The sequence below is a fragment of the Protopterus annectens genome, chromosome 3.part0 (assembly GCF_019279795.1).
Source record: "Protopterus annectens isolate FY-2018-M chromosome 3.part0, PAN1.0, whole genome shotgun sequence".
Lineage (NCBI taxonomy): Eukaryota > Metazoa > Chordata > Ceratodontiformes > Protopteridae > Protopterus > Protopterus annectens.
In genome coordinates this window covers 1,519,558,971-1,519,581,842 of record NC_056731.1, presented here as the reverse complement: position 1 = coordinate 1,519,581,842, position 22,872 = coordinate 1,519,558,971, and the positions used below count along the sequence as shown (strand labels likewise).

At 39.2% G+C, this 22,872-nt stretch overlaps 1 protein-coding gene across 1 annotated transcript; it reads left to right on the top strand.

The window, feature by feature from the left end:
* Positions 1–20,835: 20,835 nt before the first annotated feature.
* MOS (MOS proto-oncogene, serine/threonine kinase) lies at positions 20,836–22,385 on the top strand. Its single transcript, XM_044066138.1, has one exon. The coding sequence runs from the start codon at positions 21,124–21,126 to the stop codon at positions 22,216–22,218; it is 1,095 nt and encodes a 364-aa protein (XP_043922073.1). The 5' UTR covers positions 20,836–21,123; the 3' UTR covers positions 22,219–22,385.
* Positions 22,386–22,872: the final 487 nt, after the last annotated feature.

Genomic DNA, 22,872 nt, shown 5'->3' with positions numbered 1-22,872 from the left:
CACAGGTAGATGTTAAAGGCGGGCAGTTTCTAGCAGTTGGAGTTTAGCTTGGGAACTAAAGTCAGATAACAAGAAGTAATGTCATCCTGCAAGTATCCCAGCAGCATTATATGAGATATTAATTTAAGAACTCTCTGAGAGGTAGTGCATTTTGTATTTTGTCTTTGACCTGACAAGAACATCCACTCACCACATATGTCTTGCCTTGTTCTATAAGCAAGTTAACAAGGGTACAGTAATTTCTCTTAGATGCAGACAGGAATATAGTGAAGTATAGCTTAGATGTTTTCTGTATTTATTTGAGACTGCCCTGCAATGTTGTTTTAAGTATTTCCTGTGATTTTGAACTCTGAAGTTACTGTGATTATTTACTAAGTATTTTCTTGTTCTTTTATTATTTATTATTAAACATATTTAAACATTTCAATTGTTTGTAGCTGGTCTGTCTAGAGATATTTAAGCTCTTAGTGTACTTGCATATCTATTTGGTGACACTGTGCAGGTCACTCCTTATAGCCTTGCTCTTGGTCAAATTACCATTTGGATTAATAGTAACACTACACAGTAAGATTGGACACCCTTTGCTAAGAGCCTTAAAGTAGCTGATAAGTAGTGGCTGGTGGCAGTGAAAACTACCTTATAGTCTGGGCAGAAGGGTGCATAGCTAGTAAACCTGTGCCAGTCTTTCTCTGGTGTGTGTGTGTGTGTGTGTGTGTGTGTGTGTGTGTGTGTGTGTGTGTGTGTGTGTGTGTGTGTGTGTGTGTGTGTAAATCAAACCTCAAAGTGTGTGTGTGTGTGTGTGTGTATGTGTGTGTGTCAGCTACTTCAGCAGGGACACGAAGCACTGGTTGGACAGAAAGGTTGTTGGAGGTCTTGGCTTGGCCACTCCGCTGTGATCTCAACACTATAGCTGTGCCAGTGGGAAGTCTTATTGGGGATATGGAGAAAGAGGGAGAAACGAGCCCCAGACTAACTGTGGTCTGTGTGTGCTCTTAAGGGAAATTGCACTTTACTGTGTGTGTACTTGTCATCCTCAGAGTGTGTATGTTCCCCACTGTTGCCAGTGGTGAGGGTTGAGGCTCCTTGATTACTGGGCTATTGGGGTGTCACAGTGATATTGATCTCAGGTGTGTTGTGTGTATTTCTGGACTGTTTGTAATAGTTGCAGCAGTGTTGCTTTCTTAGCATATATTGCACTATAGTAGTACCGGAACTAATGTACTCCTGTGTTTCTTGTTTTTTTATCACAGGTGAATCTGACAGTGGAAATGTGTGCCCTGTGCCACCTGATGTCAGTATCTCAGCAGACTCTGATGATGATGGTGGCCAACCTGAGGCACAGTCAGGGGGTGCAGGGTTTGAATCTGACACAGAAGTTGACATAACTCTATCCCCTGCATTTAGATTGCACATAGCAAGTAGACCTGTGCCTACCCAGTCCACTGAGTCCACAGATATTGAACAGGTAGAGGGAGAGGACATTGATTGGAGAAGTGCAGCTACTGTGGCTTCAGTGCCTGTTGAGTCTGGCCATAGCCAAAGTGTGGGCAAGGTGCCACTCAGGAGGATTGATAGAGGTGCTCGGAGGGGGCCTACTGTCCCTCCTCCACCTGGTGCAGGTATCACTACCTGTGCCCCTCTATGCATATTGAGGACCATCTTGGAGGCACAGGCACATTCCTGTAGGTGTTCCTCACAAATGCTTAGGGTTGTGAATGTGGCTCACACTGATGTGAGTGACTGCCTCCACCATGTTGACGATTCACTAAATCAGATGAATGACACATTGGAATGAGGGGTGTCTGTGATAGAACAAGGGTGTCTGTCATGGAATGAGCAGTATCTGTGATGTAACATCTATTGCAAGGGGAACAGCATACTCATGGGTGTGTGTAGGTCAGCCACGACTCACTCCCATAGTGGCAGTACTTCCACTGCTCCATCAGTGAGTGTGCTCTCCACACCCAGACATGAAGGGAGCTCATCCAGCAGACAGCAGTTATGTTCACTTAGCAGCACTACATCTGAACATGGTCCTGGACATCAATGTGCCAGTGCAACCCATTCTCGTGGTCGAGGATGACAGTGATGAACTGCCACCTCTACCATGCATGGCTCACACCTGTCCAACACACCACTATGTAGAGCTAGCACCCAGCTTGGCTGTGTTCATACATACTCACACACCAATTTCACCTGGAGACCCCTACAGACACACACACACACACACACACACACACACACACACACACACACACACACACACACACACACACACACACACACACACACACACACACACTTTCTTATTTTGTCTCACTGCCCATTTTTCATTGTTCAAATGTCTGCCTTCTTCTCTTTTGTACTCACACACACTTACCAACCTCTTGTGTCAGCCTAGGCTTCCTGCCTCCCCCCCCCCATACAATACCCTGTGCAAGTGATGATATCTGTGCCATATCCCTGTATTCTACCTTTCTAATTCAGGGATACAAAATCTGTATCTGATGCTCAGAGTGCATTGCTAACTTAGTGCTTACTATATCTGCACTGATGTTGTAGAAATGTTCATCGTACCTGTGATTTATATTGCCCCTGGAAATATAGCATCCACATGTCACAACTTTATAGTGAATGCTGTTGTAGGGGTTCTGAGGTCAGAAACTGCAATGTTTATCACTACTTTGTAACCTTTCTCTGTAATGACCAACACACAATACCCTGTGCAAGTGATAATAACTTTGCCATATTCCTGTTTTCTATATTTTAGTTTCAGGAAAACAAAGGCTTTCTATCTGATGCTCAGGGTACATAGCTAACTTACTGCTCAGTATATTTGCATTTGTGATGCTTAACTGTTCATTGTATGTTTAACTTATTTTGGCCTTGTAAAGTTCCACAGTTGATAGCATCAAAATGTCACAACATTATAGTGGATGCTCTTGTGGAGGTTGTGAAGTAAGAAACTGCATTGTGTATAATTACTTTCTGACATGTCTCTTAGAGGATTCTGAAGTCCAAACATATGGTGTACATCACGTCATGCCATGATATTCCAGTCTTAGGAATGTATGACAATACAGCAGTTTCTTTCCCCTTTCCTTAGCGTTCTTCATTTAAAGTTCGTATTTGTTGCTACTGTTTGCGTTTGTGTCAGAGGGGGACCCACCACCTGCTGTGGGTATAGGCAGACATAGGCATATTCAGTATGCCCTTGGACTGGATAAGAGACAATGCATAGAACCCTCACTCACCACCTAGGGACCTAAAACCTTCTTCCTACTCACATATATATAGTAACATTGATGGCAGGCAGCTCACACAACCTTTATCTTCCCATGTATTGACTATATACTGCTTGCTGCATTTACAAGGTTAGCCCTGAACCTGGAGTGTCTTGTTTAATAATATTGTGGCATACCCTTGTATTTCATCAATTGGTACAGTAAGCAAGTCAAAGGTGGAAGATTTGTATAGAAATTACCTTAAAGTGACAGCAGAAACTTAATTTGACTTATATGTGTCCATTAGCAAGTAGTAGGCCTCACACATCAAGGTTTCATACAGTCATACCTCTCCAAAGTACTGATGATCACTGCATGTCCTCAGTTTAGCACCATACGTTTGTACTTGAAGAGAAGTTAGAAAGTAATGATAGACATTGCAGTTTCAGACTTCACAACCCTCGCAAGATCAAACAACAGGTAGGATGCAAAACAAGGGCAGTAACAAGAGCAACATATCCTTGTCTGTACCATAGCAGTAACTCACCTTTGCTCCCACCAAAGAACACTATGTGTTTGTCTGTGCCATAACAGTAACTCAGCTTTGCCCCCCCGAAAGAACAGTGTACCCTTGCATGTACCATAACAGGAACTCACTTTTGCCACCCCCCAAAAGAGCAGTCTGTGCTTGTTTGTGCTATCCAACATACCCTTCAGTTGTTGGCAACTGCATATCATATTATTCCCAGTTAATATCCTCACACATTTTAAGGTCAGTGATATAGACTGGCTTACACACTGCATGTCTCTGAGTACTGGTCAGATAACTGATGAATGACCAAGAAACACAGAAAGGTAATACAGAGATGAATATTTGCAAGCAATAATCATAACAGGTTGTGTGATCACTAAGTGCACTACATCAAAATATACTAAATATAATAATTGTACAAATAACAGTTTATGCATTGATATCAGTGTACATGCAGTTGCACTAGGCTGTGTGAGGAATGACTTAATTTCTTTGCTGCAAAGTTGTTTGTGTGGAAAAGAGGGATAAGGCACACATCCTGTTTCATGAAGGTGCATTGGAGTGAGAGATGAAATCCAGACCTATGTAGGCATATATGATGTGTACTAACATTTACTACTGTGTATGTTATATACTGATTTTCCTCATTTCAAGAATTCTCTCTTTTATTTTTTATTTTTGGGCCAGTATTTGTGTGATGCACCACTTAGCACAAATGGGTTTGGCTGTGCTCATATGGTTTGTGCAAAGCGTAGTAGTGCACAAACTGGACAGATGGACCACCCAGGTAGCAAACAGGACACAGACAGCCACAAATACAAACCGGATGCATTAAATTAAAACTAAACATGTTGCCCAGCAGTGTGCACCTTTGAGCACTCTGCACGATGCTAAATGTTGCTCAACAAGTTCAAATGTTGCAAAACAAAAAAAAGTGTGCCCTCCCAGTAAGCGCAATACCTGCAGTTGGCTGGAAAATATCATTCTACATTGGTCTTGCTCTGTGGTAGGCATGGCAGGTGCTTGTGGAGAGGGATTGAGATTCCATGCTCAAAGATGGGGTGTCCAGGAGTCCAAAATGTTTGTTGGACTCCTAGTGAATGAACATGGGCCCAGGCTATTGCAGAGGGACTACTATGGCTTGGATTACAAGTCAGAGTCATAGAATGGTCTTGCCTGGGCTTTGACCAGCGCTACTGGTATTCCCCGCACTGGTGAGCAATGTAGACATCACTACAGTGACCTCCAGAGGAGGAAGCGGGGTACCCTTGATGACCTCTGGAGGAGGAAGAGGGATACCCTCAAACATTGGATCAAGGAATGTAGGACTGGGGGCACCCCACAGATGTGTAAGTATCAATTACATAGAGTACTTGTAAAAGTTAAAATCTGAATATATTCAGCACTGGTGTTCTTAATCATATTCTGTTCTTTTCTATCTTTTCCACAGCCATCACAGACTGAGAACTGAATGTATGAACCCATGCCAGTGGATTGGCATGGATGAGAGAAGCATGTGGTATGTATGCAGCAGAACAGTACTGTTATTCTAGCATTAAAAGTTTAAGATATTTTGGGGGTATTTTATACAGCTGTATCAAAGTGAGCATGCATATCTGAACTGTAACAGCAAGTATGCATGCATTAGTCTGCATGTCAAACCAACAGCACAGTATTAGACAGTAGTCAGAGCTTGTGGGTTCACATACCACACTTCCCAGCTATACAGTACTATTAATTTGTCATCAGTATTGTACAGTAGATTCAAACCTCTACAGCAGTGGCACAAATTATCTGCTTTAAACTGTAATCTGTATAACTGGAACTCACATATGTGCAATACATGTGCAGATCAAGGATTGATTGTTGCAATCTGTAGTATAGTGTGCATCTGTTATGAACTGAATAGCTTTAAAAGTAAAAAAGTTATTTGTTTGGAGTTAGTAGTCTTAAAAGTAGAGGTAACAGAATAGAGTCAAATAATTGTATCAATACATTGTATGTTACAAATGAAGTTGCTAATGTTCTCCCTTTTTTCACTCGCCCATCCCTTATCTTCTCTTTTTTTTCTTTTTTCTCACAGCACAGTGGGGTAGGCCTGCCCCACAGGATCCTCCTACCCCTACTTCACTGGCTATGGCACTGAGGCTAGGATGTCTGGGACCCAACCTGGTAGTACTCCCTCTGTTGCCCCTGCTCTACTGCACTACCTGGCCCCTCAGATAGTTCTGTCCCACAAGATAGGCCAGTGATTCCCTCCAGGATGAATGGCAGAGGTGGTGATTTTTATCACCTGCAATGAACTGCCAGGGTTGAGGGTATCCCTCTTCCTCCTACTGAGATCTTCGAACTGGCATTGACATTGTTCAAACGTCTGGGGGATAACTGTAGCACTAGTCAAAGCCCTGGCAACACTATTCCATGCTTCAGATTTGTATTCTGACCTTGAGTAATCCCTCTTCAGTAACTGGGGCCCATGATGCTGAACTAATAGTCCAACAAAGACTTTGGACTCCTGGACACCCCACCTCTGTGCTCGGAAGCAGGGTCCCTCTCCAGAAACACCAGACATGAATACCAGAGATCAAGCCTGATGCAGAATGAGGTTTTCCTACCAACTGCTCTTTACATCCTGATGTTTTGCCACCAATTCCAGTCATTATGCACTTACCGGGTGTGAGCAGAGTGTTTGAAAATGCTGCATGATGCCCTCTATGGTGCTCGGGTTCTTTGCTTCCAGTGTTTGAGCTATGTGTTGCATTGTACAAAAAGTGGCAAGGAAAAAAAAAATAAATGTAGAAAATTAAAGAAAGGGAAAAACAAAATGCCATGCTGTCATACTATCCTTGGGCAGAATCACTGCTATCTGTGTCATAGCTCTCAACCTTCCATCTTCAAAAAAGAGCAACAGTAGCCCTCATAATGTGGAACAAATGTGCGTAAAACATACTATGGCTTACTAACATCTTAAAGTAATGTGGAACTTCATCCAACATGATCTAATACCCAAAATGAGGTACGTGAGAGGCCGGCAACTGTACACAGAAATACTATCTGCATTCACATAAGAGGTGTTGCGGCCAGCACAGGCCACAAAACCTTTCTTACGTGCACCGTGCCTCATTAATATGTATTGCACAATGCCGCTTGATGCGCAACATCACAATCGTGTTAACACTTCATGTAGGCTCCGCATGAAACCTACATGGAGTTTATTGAATCCTGGGGCTGGCCTTTCCTATTTCTACATTTGCATGTCCAAGAGGGAATGAGAGACTAAGGAGTCCATATAAGGAAACTGTCATGAGTCTTAGCTAGAAACTTCATGCAGCAGACTCTGCAATACTGCAGACACCTGCACAGATAAAATGCAAAGCTTAAACTATAAAACATAGTAGTAAATACACAGCTATATATCATTGTACATATTTCACTTTAAACATTACACATTTACTGATAAGACAAATCCAATACATCTTTTACTTTTGTCTGTTATGGAAACTGTTACTTTTTAAATTTAATACAGCCATTATAATTTTCTACATTTTCTCCACACACCAGACACCAACATTCTTGAAGGCACCATCAGAGGGACCCAGTACATACTCTGTCTAATGGCAGTGGGGAAGATAAAGCAGGCTCTTACTGTACTTCATTCACCCTGAAGGCATTCTCTGGTACACAGCAAAGAAGCATCCATTCTCCTGAATCTCCTCCGAAAATATCAGTTTCATGGGGAAGAAAATAGTAGCCCCTCGATCATACTTACAATTTAATTTCTTTATCATGGGGAGCACAGCAAAGAGCAGTGGCACTATGTGCATACTCAAGCAGATATCCAACATGAACACACAGTCATAAGATGTCAAGAGCACGTTCAGGTAATCAGTTGCACATTCAGTCACAGATGCATGGCAGCAAAATAAAAAATGATTCATAGACATTCATGGCACCCGATCTATTTTACCTACATGCATTGCAACAGGTATACATTTGTATAGTTTTGTGGGGTTTTGCCATTTTGTGTGATAAGTGATGCAGACTTGGAAAATGTTCAATGTTCATTGTAGCTGATAAAATAAATCTGCATTCTTATTTCAGGCTATCCAGAGGTATGCAATCAAAAAAAAGTTAAGATCACAAGCTGTGACCTCAAAAAACATGCATCTATTTTTTTTAAGTGAAAATGATAATTAGATTGTCTAATAGAAAGTAACAAGAAATTCCATATACTGATAACTCTACAAAGAAAATGGTTGTTTTTTATTGTGGTTTGCATGCTGGGAAGGCTGCTAAGGAGCTGTTATACCTAGTACCAAAATGGAGAGAAATAAACAACACTCCCAGTGTAGAAGCCATAACTTCACCTTTTGAACATTTGTAGATGAGAATCAGATACCCCAATTAATCTGTAAATGATAGCATATAGGGAGAGATGTATGAGCCTGCCCCTATATCTTAGATGCCTACCTTAAAAATTTGTCATAAATGACATTTGTATCCTTACTAATTTTTAATTGTGAGATAGTATGTATATACATTGCAGCATAGTATTCAGTGTGGGGTCTTACCACAGACATACAGAAAAACAAAAACTGTTATCCCAACTGGTCAGGCAACAAAACAGATTTCTCATCACTGAATGATTGCAAGTATATTGCCACAAAACTGAAGATAATTATATATCATAATTTCCAAATCTTTAATATTGTCAACCTCTAATGAATTAGAGTCGTCAGTATCTGAGGGATGCACATAGTTATTCTTACCAAAACGGAGTTTCCCACACTTAGATGCACTAATAACATTTTTTTACTTTGGGACCATTGGCATAAAGAGTCTGAAAACTTTTGAAAAGTAACATGATCTACTAAATTAGTCACAATTACATCAACGTTAGTGTTGCTGGCAAATTTGCTCACCCAGATATTAGATTTCATTGGAAAGGAGGTCATGAAAATACTAGAAAATGGTCCCAGCACTGACCTTTATGGAACCCCTCCATTTGCAAATTTCTCATCAGAAAATATATTCCTGATTCTAGCCCTGCATGTCCTATTTTGTAGCCAATTATCTTGCTGCCTTAATATATACATGTCAATGTTAGCAAATTTAATTGAATGTAACACTTCTGAGTGGGACACAAAATCCGAAGCTTTCTCCAAATCCAAGTAAGTGATTATCAGCAGACAGTTCTTGATTAATAGTATGAAATTCAAATAAAAGCTTAAACAGTTTGGTTAAGCAGATGTGACCAGCTAAGAACCCATGCTGATTCAAATCTAATGCTTGTTTAAATGATAGTAGCTGGCAGATGGTTCTTTCAAGACATTTACTTATGCTACTGGTTAGGCTTGTTGAGTGAAAGTTATTAGCTAAGAAGTCAATGCTAGCCATAGATGCCCTATCCCACCTATGTGCCAGGCACAAATCCCCAAAATACGCTTTATCAGTGGATGCAACAAAAGCATTTGATAGAGTCAATCAAACATTCCTCCTCTTTATACTTTTTCAATTTGGTTTCCCAAAAGAATGCATAAAAATTATCAAAACGCTATACTGTAAAGCAACTATAACTCTTTATAAAAACAGTCAAAAATGAGCAAACAAACTTGTAAAAATGTGTAGAAACAGGCAACCTGATGTCCAGATAGTCAATACTAACCACAGGAAACAAAGTCCAAGTTTCTTCTTTAACGTAAAAGTATTTTATTTTTCAAAAAGACAACGTTTTCGCCGTGACCCCTGTCACAGCTTCCTCAGAAGAAGACAAGTAAAACAGCTAAACTGGTCTGTTCAAATACTCAGTTAACAGGAAGTGACAAATAATTGCACTTCCTGCACTAATTTGACTCAATAAAAATAATGAATAAAATCATGAATACTCATAAAACTCCATTGAATTATCTATAAATATTGTATGATAAAAGACAACATAAAAATGTTCTTACTAGTGCATTTACATTAACATTGTAAAAAATTATGCATTAAACACACAAAATAATGTACATATAGGCATTACCTAAAGTAGCTCCTTAGTTTAAGAACACATGAAATGTTACAGTTCTCATTGAGGCCATCTAGCCTAAATGCATCTAAATTCAACTGCCATAAAAGTTCGACACACTCAAGAACTATCTGAAAGGGGCCTCCCCTATCGGTTAAAGGTACTTGATCAATACCCATAAAACAAAAAGAGTGGTCAGGGTTACTGCTAACATGTTTTGCTAAGGCATTCTCTAAAAGAGGTTTTTTTATGGCATAAAGGTGCTGGTATATTCTCTCTTTTAGTTTACGATTGGTTTTTCCTATGTAAAAGGAAGGGCAGGAATTACACAAAGCAATGTACACCACTGACTTTGAATCACAAGTAATCCTCTGCTTAATGTTGTATTTTTTATTCCTAACTATAAAGGAATTTCCAGTTCTCATCACTTTACACATGTTGCAGCATCCACATTTAAATGAACCTCTAGGTCTTATGTGACCATAAGTGTTAGAAGTATGCTGTAAAAGTTCTTTCAAATTATTACTTCTCCTGTAAATTACATAGGGGCGCTGACCTAACTTGTCAATCAAGTTAACGGAATTAATAACTAGTGGCCAGTTTTTTAAGATAATGGCCCAAATTCCTGTTGAATTCAAGTTAAATTGGGTCACGGCGAAAACGTTGTCTTTTTGAAAAATAAAATACTTTTACGTTAAAGAAGAAACTTGGACTTTGTTTCCTGTGGTTAGTATTGACTATCTGGACATCAGGTTGCCTGTTTCTACACATCTTTATAAAAACAAGAAGACATCTAACCCAGTACAAATTATTAATGGCACCAGACAGGGATGCCCACTCTCACCAAATCATTCAATTTCTATATAGAAGCATCACTGCTACTAATCACTCAGAGAACATATCATCACCTTATTTCAGTATCTAAAACCCAAATAAAATACACAGCTTTTGCAGACAATCTCAATATCTACTTCCAGTATCCCAACACTGATTTAGATAAAATCTAATCATCCATTGATAAGTTTTCTCTATTATCAAATTATGTAATCAATCCCAGTAAGTCAATTATATTTCCAATCGACCCCCTGGGACATAAGGAATTTTATTTTCTGGAGACTAATGTTAAAGTGCAATATATTCTGAAATATTTAGGTATAATTTTCAGCCATACACAATCACATATGTTCAATAATAACATAGGTAAAACTTGGACAAATATAGTAGGTAACATTAACAAACGGGAAATGCTTAAACTCTCTACCTTATCAAAAGCCTTAATTGTCAAAATGAACATTCTGCCAAAGCACATATACCATTTGAATGCCACTTTCATGAAAATTCCATTTACCTTCTTCAACAAGATAAAAATTTGACTAGCAAAATTTATATGGTATCCAAAAAGTTCAAGAATTAGCTACAATAAATTAATACTCCCAAAAGAAAAAGGAGGTGTAAGCCTTCCTGATTTTTAACGAAATTATTAATGCTAGTTGCATCATGCAAATAGCTAACTATGACACAATAGGTAATGAATGGTGCCCAATATGGATTAACTTATTCCACCAAAACATCATGACATGTAAAATTAACTCAAAAACGATTCCCTTCATTAATCAAGAAACTCTTAAGACTACAAATATTCACCCAATTTTAATTAATAAATCTGAAATTTTCAAGAAATTACTGATATCAATAAATCTAAAAGACACGATTATTCTTCTACAACCAATTCATAACAGCTCTGATATAAAACTAGAAAACTCTATGGTAAACCTGGATAAATCCCCATTAATAAAAAACTATACAGTATGGGATTTCTACCAACTATAAAACCTCTCAGTGGAAAACATCAAGAACCTAATTAGAGCAAGCAATAATTATAAGGTGATAATTAAACCAATCTTATACTAAGTGCTATAACCAAGGATATCATTGTAAATGAGCAAGATATCAAACTAGCACAACAAATCCAAAAACTGCTTTTATACAAAAAGAAAATGATCTGAAATACATATAAATAAATAGTAAAAAATAAATATCACAATACAATACTGTTTTCAAAGTTCTGGGAAGGAAAAGGTAGTATCATATCAGTCAATCAGAAGGAATTAGCTATTAGAAATACTATGAAACTGACGCCATATAAAAATTAATTTACACCCAGATCATGATCTTCAATAATGCATATCATGCACCTGTACACCTTAACAAACTCAATCCATCTAAGTCACCCTATTGTCCCTTTTGCCCTAATAAAGAGATTGACATCCTCCACATATTCTGGAGCTGCAAAACAGTTTATAAACTATGGTGCTCACTAACACTTCTCTTAGACAAATCAGGTTATTCAAAATTCACTTTGTCCTGGGAGACAGCAATACTGCATATATTCAAAAGTAAAAATAGTTTCTTCAAACACACAACAATAACACTATGTACCTTATTAAAATTATATATAGCAAAAAACTGGTTGGACAGATCCAAACTATCCTGGTCAGAATACAAGAACATGGCCAAAAAACATATTTTGGCTAAGAAGCTTTATATAAAAAGCCAAAAGAACCAAATATATTATCATAACTACTGCAAAGCATTAATTGCTATTTTATCACAAATGGCAAGCAGTGTTAATTACACATAGACAGTAAACACAACCATGAGTTGAGAGTACTAACACCACTAACTAAAGTGACATTCTTGTACTAACACCACTAACTAAGGTGACATTCTTGTACATATGTATATAGAGTATAGTAGAGTAGACTGTTAATGTTAGGTACGTTGGTGTTGTGCCTCCAGTTATACTTTCATTTGTAACCAGAATATGCAAGTGAACTGTTATAATATAACAATGTTCTGACTATGACATAACATAGCATAGCTTCATAGTAATCCAAAGTGTGATCTTAGCTTGTTTGTATTTCTGTAGTAGAAATGTGGAATACCTAGTTTAAATAACTTGCTAAATTTTAAGCATTATGTAACATCAACTGTTTCATATGTTTTATGACCTGTTACTCTTCTATTTTGCATTCTGTATAAGGAAAAATACTCAATAAAAAGATATTCAATAAAAAAAGAAGACAATGCTTCCTTTTGGCATAAGAAACACAATTTCATCTTTTCATATAGCTGGCACAAATTCTGAGGAAAGTGTCCTTTGAAACAGGCAATTAAGACAAAGACTGGTAATTATATAAAAAGAAGACAACCAGTCCATCTGGCTCAACCACTCATTTTGTTCTATTCCCATAATAACTTGTAACACGCCATGATGGGAAATCTCTAGACATACTTCGTCTTCGGTTAAATGAGATTTGACTATCTGATGTGAAGCTTTTTGCTAAAAATCATAGCAAGCTTACCAGTGCCTGATGCTGCTGAACTGTTGACTGAAGGATTAATGTTATCTTGCCCAAGCTTCGTATGTGGGATAGCTGGGAAGTAATATTAGGTAGCACTGCAGCAATTCATGGCCATATAGGCTGCTCTGAGGAGATACTCAGTAGTCTGAAAGTGTGTGATAAACTGCTCTTACCTTCCCTTCTAAGGAGGGGCACCCTTATATTAGAAGTGAACTTATTAAAGACTAGCAATATAAAGATGTGTGCCTTATGAGTCCTTATTTATATGTTGTAATGACTAAAAGGTAAACCATAACACAAAGACAACCTGTCTCTCTACATTCCTCTCACTATTATGTTGTGGATATAACCTGCCTAATCTATTCATTAGACTATGTTGATATACACAGCAGGCCAGTGTTTGCACATAGCTATCACCACACCCCTCTGCTATGGCAGGGTTCTGTTTCTGACATTTCTCAAGATATCTCCTCATGTTATCTTACCCTATACCTATCCAATTGCACTACCAAATGAGATGGCCCTGTTGGAGGTGCATATGTATCACTAAGTGGCATGTACACCTGGTGGAACTATTTTCATAGCTATCAGTATATGTAGTATATGATATACTCCCAATAAGATTACCCTTTAGTCTGTAGCTGTCATCATATCAGTCCAAGCAGTATACAGCATGTACTTCTGTATGACGTGTTCACACGTGTTTGCATGTCTGGATGATGAGTCTGACAGCACTGGCAGGACAATTTCAGACCTTCAGAAATTGATAACATGTGAAAGGCACTTAAGACATATGGATGGCTGCTGTTGGAGAAAGGAGATGCTATCCAGCCCTTATAGCTTTATGGGACCAGATGTTGCAGATAGTGTTCTATTACATAAATGCACTTGGAGGGGCTGCAGTCACACATTGCAGCAGTGTCATAAGCACGTTACCAACATACTCCCTTACAGATGACATTCTATGCAATATGGATTAAGGGAACTTAACAGGATTTATCTTTATTGACTTAATTGATCATAACTTACTGTTTGACAAATGAACTAAATTAGTCATTAGTGACAATGCAAAACCTTGGTTTGTAGATTTCCTCCCAAATAGTTCCTTCAAGGTGAAAGTAAGCACCACTGTCTCTGAGCAGCTCATCTTATGAAAGGAGTCCCCAGGTTCCACTTTAAACCCTCTGTTATTTTCATTATTTATCAACAAACTCCCATCGGATCACCCTCTAATATTTGTAATTCTTTATGCAGATGACATGGTCATCTACAGGTCTAACAAATCCCACTCTGTTATACAAACTCTGCTCTAAGGTGACCTACAAACCCTCAACCAATGGGTAATAGGTCAGAAACTTATACTCAGTCCCTCAAAAACAAAAGTAATGCTGTTTGGAACAAACCAAAAAATAGCCAAAGCACCCAACTTCCTTAATATTAAAGATGTTAACACAACCACCACAGAAACTACCACATCCTTTAAATACCTTGGCATCTGGCTAAATTGATCAAACATAAGCAAAAAGATCAACACACCACTGTTCTGGGAAAAAACATTATCACCTCCTCTGTCCAAGCCAGTCAAAGCTGCCACAGGCAAAGGAATACTCTTATCTCAACTCAAATATGGACTACCTGTAATAGATGCAGTTGTAAAAAAATGCCACCACATTTTAAACCATCTCCTGTAAAATCTGCCGGTTCATTATTAATTCCTCATTAATGAACACTACTGCCTAACTCTCGCCAGAGTTAAATGGCTCCCAGTAAATTTGAAAGCCAACCTCCTACCAGGGTCATAACTTCACAATGCCCTTTCTCCTGAGACTTCTCCCTATTTCACTCAAACTTTTCACCAACCCCCCCACACACATATAATCTGAGGGGTATCGCTCAGTCTCAACCCCACCCTACCACCTCCAAAAACTATACTTCATTGCAGTAACCATGCATTCTCCATCGTAGCACCTAAACTATGAAACTCCATTCCACTCTCAATCAGAGATTTCCAAATGTACTCAGACTTCAGACAACAGCTCAAGGAACACGTCTTCACCCAAACAAAGTGCAGATGCACTCACACAGGTCACTTTACAGGAACCCTGCCACTCTCTCTCACCCTTTTATCCCTGTTTCTTCCTTCCTTATCTTGTCATCCCCTCACTTACTGCCTCTCATTCATTGTACCTCCCTCTTCTCTTTGCAACTCTCACACTTGTCTCCTTTCCACTTCTCTTACCTCTGCATGCCTCTTTCCATTTCTCTGTCTTCTCCCCATGGCATTCTTTCCTGAAACTATTCTCACTTGCCTCTTCTAATACCTTCATACTTCTCTATGTAATGTTAAGCTGCTATCCCTGTAGCATAAACCATCTCAGTCATTATGGCAACATCTTATCCAAAAAGCTATGCCAAGCATAATTCCATTTTTTCTGTCCATGTCTTGACTTTGTAAACTGCTTCTTGAACTAAATATTGTAACATATTTTTGCATCTGTAAATATATCAATATATATATATATATATATATATATATATATATATATATATGTGTGTGTGTGTGTGTGTGTGTGTGTGTGTTTTATAACATATCATTATATCTGTATGTATGTTTTATTTCATTTATTTTGTGATCCTTTTCACCTGGGCTGTGCCTGCAGATGGTCCACTGAAATCAGTGCACTACCTCAGTAAACAAGTAAATATACAAATAATAAATAAATTCTATGCCATGCCAAGGCAAAGGCACATTTCATAGCAGCTACAAGGTTGATCACAGAGAGAGGCACAAAGGAGCAGCAGGCTGACAGAGCAAGATTGGTTTCTAGTGTCCCTTAAGGGAGATAATGCTTCTGAAATCATTCATGGAAGAGTGGACATTGGTTGGGGATGGACCCAGACCCATACATCACTGTGGATGATGCACCAGGTTCATCATATTTCTCTGCATTAGCAGTACACATACAGATGTTAGCCTAAACAAAGCATGTATTGATTTTATATGTTGTCATAGGAAGATGAGGTATCCAGTCATGTTGAGATGGCAGCTGAGATTGGCTGGGGATTATATGACATATATAAACACCTATGGCATGGATGCCACAGGGACACTGTTTGGGCACAGATATGTACTCAGTCTGGTTAGGCTTTTGTGGTATATTCACAAGACATACCACTGCTATGGTATTACGTGTACATACTGCGTCAGGACAATAGGTTGATGATAGCACAAATGGGAGGCTGATGACAACATGACACAGGTACCTAAGTCACAGTCCAGTGAAACAGTTGTACTGCCTGTCTCTATTCTGAGTGGGCATACACCCACATTACAGGCTGGTGGCATAGCCTCCTACATAGACAGCCAAGATTGCAGAGCCTGGAACTTACTATCTCCACCTAGGGAATGGTTCCCCTGTGGCTCCAACCATCAGTGATGTTACCCTAGTGCCTGCAGCAGATGAACACACTGCATCTGAGGTGGATATACCTTGCAGTGGTGCCCAGTGCCATCCTCTCTCATGGATGTCTCCTGAAGTGTGGGCAGCACTTGGGATCAGTCAGCAAATGTGCCATTGTAGCACCCCAGCTCAATTTCTTGTAACCCTGCCCAACATGGACATGATTAATTTTGTGTTGAGTGGTATCCATGACAACATGTAGTCCAGGAACACCATTCTTATTGGCCTTATGAGGTCTGTATTGGCACACATCACTTCCACCTCCACCTTGTTGCAGAAGATCTCTGATGCCGTCATCATTTTCCATACTGGCAATCCCACCTGAGCTTCAGGTAGGGTACATACCGGGGTGGCCATTAAGGGGGACCATCACAGGGTACACAAAGTTCACCTACATATAGACATGTACAATACTTTGTCACACATCACAGATCACCATGACACTTGACCTCCAGTGGCAGAACATCTAATGAGCGGACTCCATCCAGGTCATGGTCCCACAGTAATACACCATCCATGTCAGGAGGGAGCCCAAGTCTTAGTAAAACAAGCCAGCATAGCAGTTAAAGATCACAATCACCCATACACCATCAATGATAGAGATGTCAATGACACTGAATAGCAGTGACCTCAAGACCTCTGTCTCTGTCACTTGTGATATGCCCCCACCCAGTGTGTGTGTAGACAGACACATGTATGCCACCTATGCAGATGATGTATCTTTGTTCCCAAGCCAACTACGCACATGATGACAACTATGACACATTTTATCCTCCATTCTGTAGGATAAGTGTGGCAATGCCTGATGCACATTGTGGCTAAACTACTAACTTACCAGATTAGCCTGTTATTAACACTGAATGCATCATGTCTCCTCTGTTTTACAATGCTCTGTCACTGTTTCCCTGTCATGGCTCACAGGTCTAGACTAGTAGTCATTACGTTGCTTGTCCTCCTACGTATTGGGCCCATCACTGTTTGGTGATGGTTGTGTTACTGCTAGTTGCTCTTGTTCCACCATACTCTCATTATATAATATTGATATGCCTTCACTGCTGTGTGTTTATATTAGCAGTCCAGGTGTATCAGTACCTTGAGCCTGCACAGGCTGTCTCAACAACATATTATGGATCATACATTATGCTCAAACATCCTGTAGACTCTGGCAGGATGCACTGGAGTGCCCCCCTCACAAATAAAGGATTTTTGAGGCAGTGAAAGAAGGCTTTGAACAAGCCAAATGTACAGTATACAATATTGCAGGTTAGTGCATGTGTGGCATTATACTGGTATTCAGCCATGCTCTGTGGATTCTTTACAGCCATCATAAGCTCGATCTCCAGTAGGTATCCATCATCACCTGCAATACAGCTTAACATTTTCAGGGATTTTATTTTTGCACACATAATAAATACAGCTGTATACCTTAACTTACCAATCTGGTGGTCTTTGGGTATTTCAGTTTGCATGAAAGAGTGCTACAACTGACATGCATGCCATATATGTGAATTATTCAATCTGCTGTTACACATGCACATAGGTTATGATCCCATACATGTCACACACTCTCTGATAATTTACATAATGGTGGCCTTTCTTGTTCACAATCCTTAGTGACTGTGAGACAGGTGGGCCTTTATTGCTAAGTCTGCAGTGCATGTGAACCAATACTTTAGGGAGGTGGGCAATGTCATAGAAGGCATGCATTATATTAATTGTCTTTTGTGGTGTATTACGAAATCATATGTGCTCTTTCACATGTAGAAGCATTAGGCTGAGGCACTTACTGAGTATTCTAGAAGCAGAAGCCTGTGAAATCACCGCCATATTTCTGCTGGTTTCTAAAAGGTCCTTGTAGCTAGCTTAGAAAAAAAATACATACCTCTGTCTCCACGAGTATGAGAAAAATATGTATTTCTATTAATTCCACATATTGATGACAGATGTCAATCAACACGCTGCATAACTTCAAATGATCTGTGAAATTATTGTGAGTCACTCACTGATAGTAGCATTTCCACTGGCACCAGACACCAGCTTGCTCATAGCGTTGGGGACTGTCAGCGATAATAGCTAAAGTATGTTGCTACATGAATGCTACTCCCCAAAGCATTTTCACAGTCTACAGCTTCAACATTTTTATGGTTCTTTGCTTTTATAGTCAGACACACATTAACATGGCATTTCCTTCATGTACAGCTATGAAAAGCAGCTGTGTAAGTTTGGCATAAATTGGCATATCATTAGGACCTGATTTCCCTCCCCCATTTTATATGTATCCCATTCTCTGGCCATTTGCATATATATTCTGTTGTGTATATGGGCACATTGTACTTCAGCACAACATAACCCTAAGAATCATTACTAGCCTTGGCCAGTCTATTTGTTGCCATTCCCAATGCAAGTGCATGATATGTACTAGACAGTTTCCCTGTGAATCCTTGCTTCTGTTTCATGGTGGTTGACTGCATGCAGCCATAATCTATGTGTTTGAATCCCAGTAATTGGATCGTTTTATTCAGGTAACCTGTGTTTTATAGCTGATATTATATGTATTATTTATATACCATACTCACAACAAGTACTATTACTTACTTTTAGTGTTGTTTTGACCAAGTTCTCTCTAGAACATGACACAGTGTGAGGTAATGACATTTTTCATGCTGTTTTGTGCCAGTCCACTTTCAGATGCATTTTAAAGTATAGCAATACACTGTTAGTAAACTCAAATTCCCTGCATCATCATATTTTATGAATGTGAGTAAAATGATCTTTTTACTTATTCTGTTACATTTGTATTTTTGCCTAGATGTACACCTTATAGATGTGAATATCTGAATGAGCCAGGAGAGAAATATTACAGAACTACCACATCTGCCCTTTTATTAGCACTTCATTGTTGCCCTGTCCTTGCTCATCCCTGTCACTCACTATATAACTCATGCATATATAAACCTTATTTTATACTCCATCCTCCACCTTAAAACAGTCATACTTGTTTTGAAACTAGTCCCCTCAAACTGCCAGTTATATCTCCCATACCCTCTATCCTTCCTTTCTTCATCCCTCCCAAGCTGAATCCCCTTATAATTCCATTTTAGTATCATGTGATCATGTGAAACTGTGTCATACCTTGTCTCCCTCTTCCAATCCTGCGTATGCATGTCAGACCTGTGAACAGTCTTTCTTCACAAATCAACCCACCTGTCCCCAAAACATCTTTGCTAGCTTTCGTTTAACTCTCTCTTCATCCACAAAGCAACTTTTCTTCTTCCTGAATGGCATGGAATCCAGAAAGAAACAAAATAAGAATCTAAATATAGACAGCCCAATTTTTGTGTTCTAGCAGCATCACACAGTCTTAATATTCACAGTCTATGAAACAGGTAGTGCATGCACAATGCTACACCATGTTAAATGTTTTTATTAACATATTTCTGTTTCAGAAATGGTGTACTATATCAAATAAATACTTTCTGTTAACATTATTGACTAGAGCTTCTTCAACAGATTTCATAGTAGCCATAAAAGTGTAATGGCAAGTAACTAAGTTTAATAACCCCCCCCCCCCAAAAAAAAAACAGACCTTTATGGAAATATTTGGATATTCTATCTGACCACTCATTAGAATGATATTGCAAAAATGTAAATAACACTGTGGAATTATATGCCATTCTGAGGTATTTAGAACAGTAAATGTTTTTAATGGAGCACTGTGTGCAGCAGTAAAGCAGGTGACTTCTGTCTTAGCCTTATTACACAGTCTGCAGGTGAAGAAATGTTTACCTGATACATGTGAGCACTGCTTATTAATACAAGCAGCTTAACTGAATGGTTATGCCAATTCCACAATATTCATGGTATGAGAAAGTATGATTTTCTATTTATCAGGTTACATAACAGTGTGTACTGTGTTTTTACCCTGTGTGTTTTATTGTGATAGTCTTAATTGTCAGGACTGTTTCATCTTGTACTGCAGTACATACATTACTCTTTGCATTGCTACATTTGTATAATATTTTATTTTGTTTTATTTTATTGTATTTGTTAACTGGGGTAGAAGTCTGATTCACATAGATCATTTTCAGGGTCACCTTGGACTTGCACAACTTTAATAGAGTGAAAGAAATGCTGCACTTGGAAGAGGGACATGCTGATTGGCAGAGGAATTCATTTGTGGTTTCCATTAACCAATGTGAGATCAAGAATTATAACTTGAAATTGACAATTAGGGCCCTTCCCACTACTGCTGTTTCTCACCCTCTTCCTCATAACCAGCATTTCATGAAATAGCAGGAAAAGAAGCTACCTTCAAAACATTCTGTATCAAGCCTAATTAATACTATGGAGTAGTGGAAGATGAAGCCAGACTCAAAAATTTTGCAGAGCAAGGCTGCTGAACTTGTGTGTCAGTGGGGCAACTCAAGTTCAATATATTTAACTTGAAGGCATTCAGAATTTTCTGGACTTTAAACCCATGTTTGTTCATCCAGTCTTACCTTAATGTAACATCCATTTGTATTTGGTAACAGTTATGCCTTCTCCCATTCCAGCAAGTCGCTTTTTACCCAGACAGTTCTCTCCTATTGCTGTTGATTTGCGTACCTGCTGTAGCAGTCCAGCTGACCCATTCCCTAAAGCAACAGCCTCAGTCCACAGATTTGGATCACCTGACTCGAATTCTGTCTCCACTCCTACCTATCGTCACCTTTCTTGGTTCACGATCAACTGGCAGCAACTGGAACTTGAAGAGATTCCTCTAGGTTCAGGAGGTTTTGGCTCGGTTTATAAGGGCATATACTACAATCAAGTTGTTGCAGTAAAGAAAGTGAAGAAGCATACCAAGAACTGGCTGGCCTCCCGTCACAGCTTCTGGGCAGAACTCAATGTGACCCAGCTATGCCATGAGAATGTGGTACGGGTCCTTGCTGCCAGCACCTTTGCTCCAGGTGACTGGGATAAAGGGGATAACTTGGGTGTCATTATCATGGAATATGTGGGTAGTACTTCATTACACCAGTTGCTATACAGGGAAACTTCCAAGCCTCTGGATGCACAGCAGTGTACACAGTATTCCCAAGATTTAGCTCGTGGTCTTGCTTTCCTGCACTCTCATGGGATTATCCATCTGGACCTTAAGCCTGCCAATGTACTTATCTCAGACCAAAACGTGTGCAAGATTGGTGACTTTGGCTGTTCCCAGATGGTTCACCAGGGCAGCCCCATCAGCACCTCTTCTGATACCAGTAACTTGCTGTGTCACCACATGGGAGGAACCTACACTCACCGTGCCCCAGAGCTGTTAAAAGGAATGGCCCCTACACCAAAAGCTGACATTTACTCTTTTGGAATCACCCTGTGGCAAATGATCACCCGTGAACAGCCATATGTGGGAGAGCGTCACTACATCCTATATGCAGTGGTTGCCTACAATCTACGTCCAGCTTTGACAGCATTTGTGTTCCATGAGGGAGGCCTTGGCTGGCATTTCCAAAACTTGATTCTTGACTGTTGGCGCTCAGATCCTGAGGCCAGACCCAGTGCTGCTGAGCTGCTACAGAGCCTCCAGGATGTTACCAGAAAGCTTTGTTCACCTTCAAAGACTGGGACAGTACAAGGAACTGTATAACATGATCTGGTGGGAATGGGTATTGTATATAATATTCAGAGTATATTATACATTCTATTGTTATTTCTCTAGTTTGTATGTGTTGCTTTAAATGTGTAGATACAAGAATGAAAACAGTTATCAGAAAAGAGTATTGAAATAATAAAATTTGACTTTTAATTACCTTAAACTGAGACTATTCTGCATACCATAATGATATAGATATAAGTCATGTAGTTTAGTGATGTAAAAGGCATTCAGAAGCATGGCTATTCTCTGAAGTGTATTTTTTAATTGTGTGTGTGTGTCTTGGGGGGGGGTAGCATCTGCTGAAGGACTGTTAACCCTAGTGTTCCTGTACTAATATAGAGCAGATGCTTTCCTAACTCAAGGTGGTCAAAATCCACTAGAGCATATAAACTGAGAAAACATTTTGAATGTTTGGTACAAAGCTCTAATTCTTAACTCTGCAGTGAATGTTACATTGAAAAAAAGGATTACAGTGAGAGTAAAATGATTTTTGTTTTTTGTTTCTGCCAGTACAATTGAGTAGAATTAAGTGGCATGGCCATCTTTATAGTAAGTATATGGTTTTACTTGTTTTCACCCTCTGAAGGAAGTTTTTATCAAGACAATTTAAAAGTCAAGCAGCTGTTAGGTAGTGAGAGCACAATA

What these genes read in the sequence shown, in the direction of transcription:
- MOS (XM_044066138.1), top strand. Translation starts at nt 21,124, where the DNA reads ATGCCTTCTCCCATTCCAGCAAGTCGCTTTTTACCCAGACAGTTCTCT.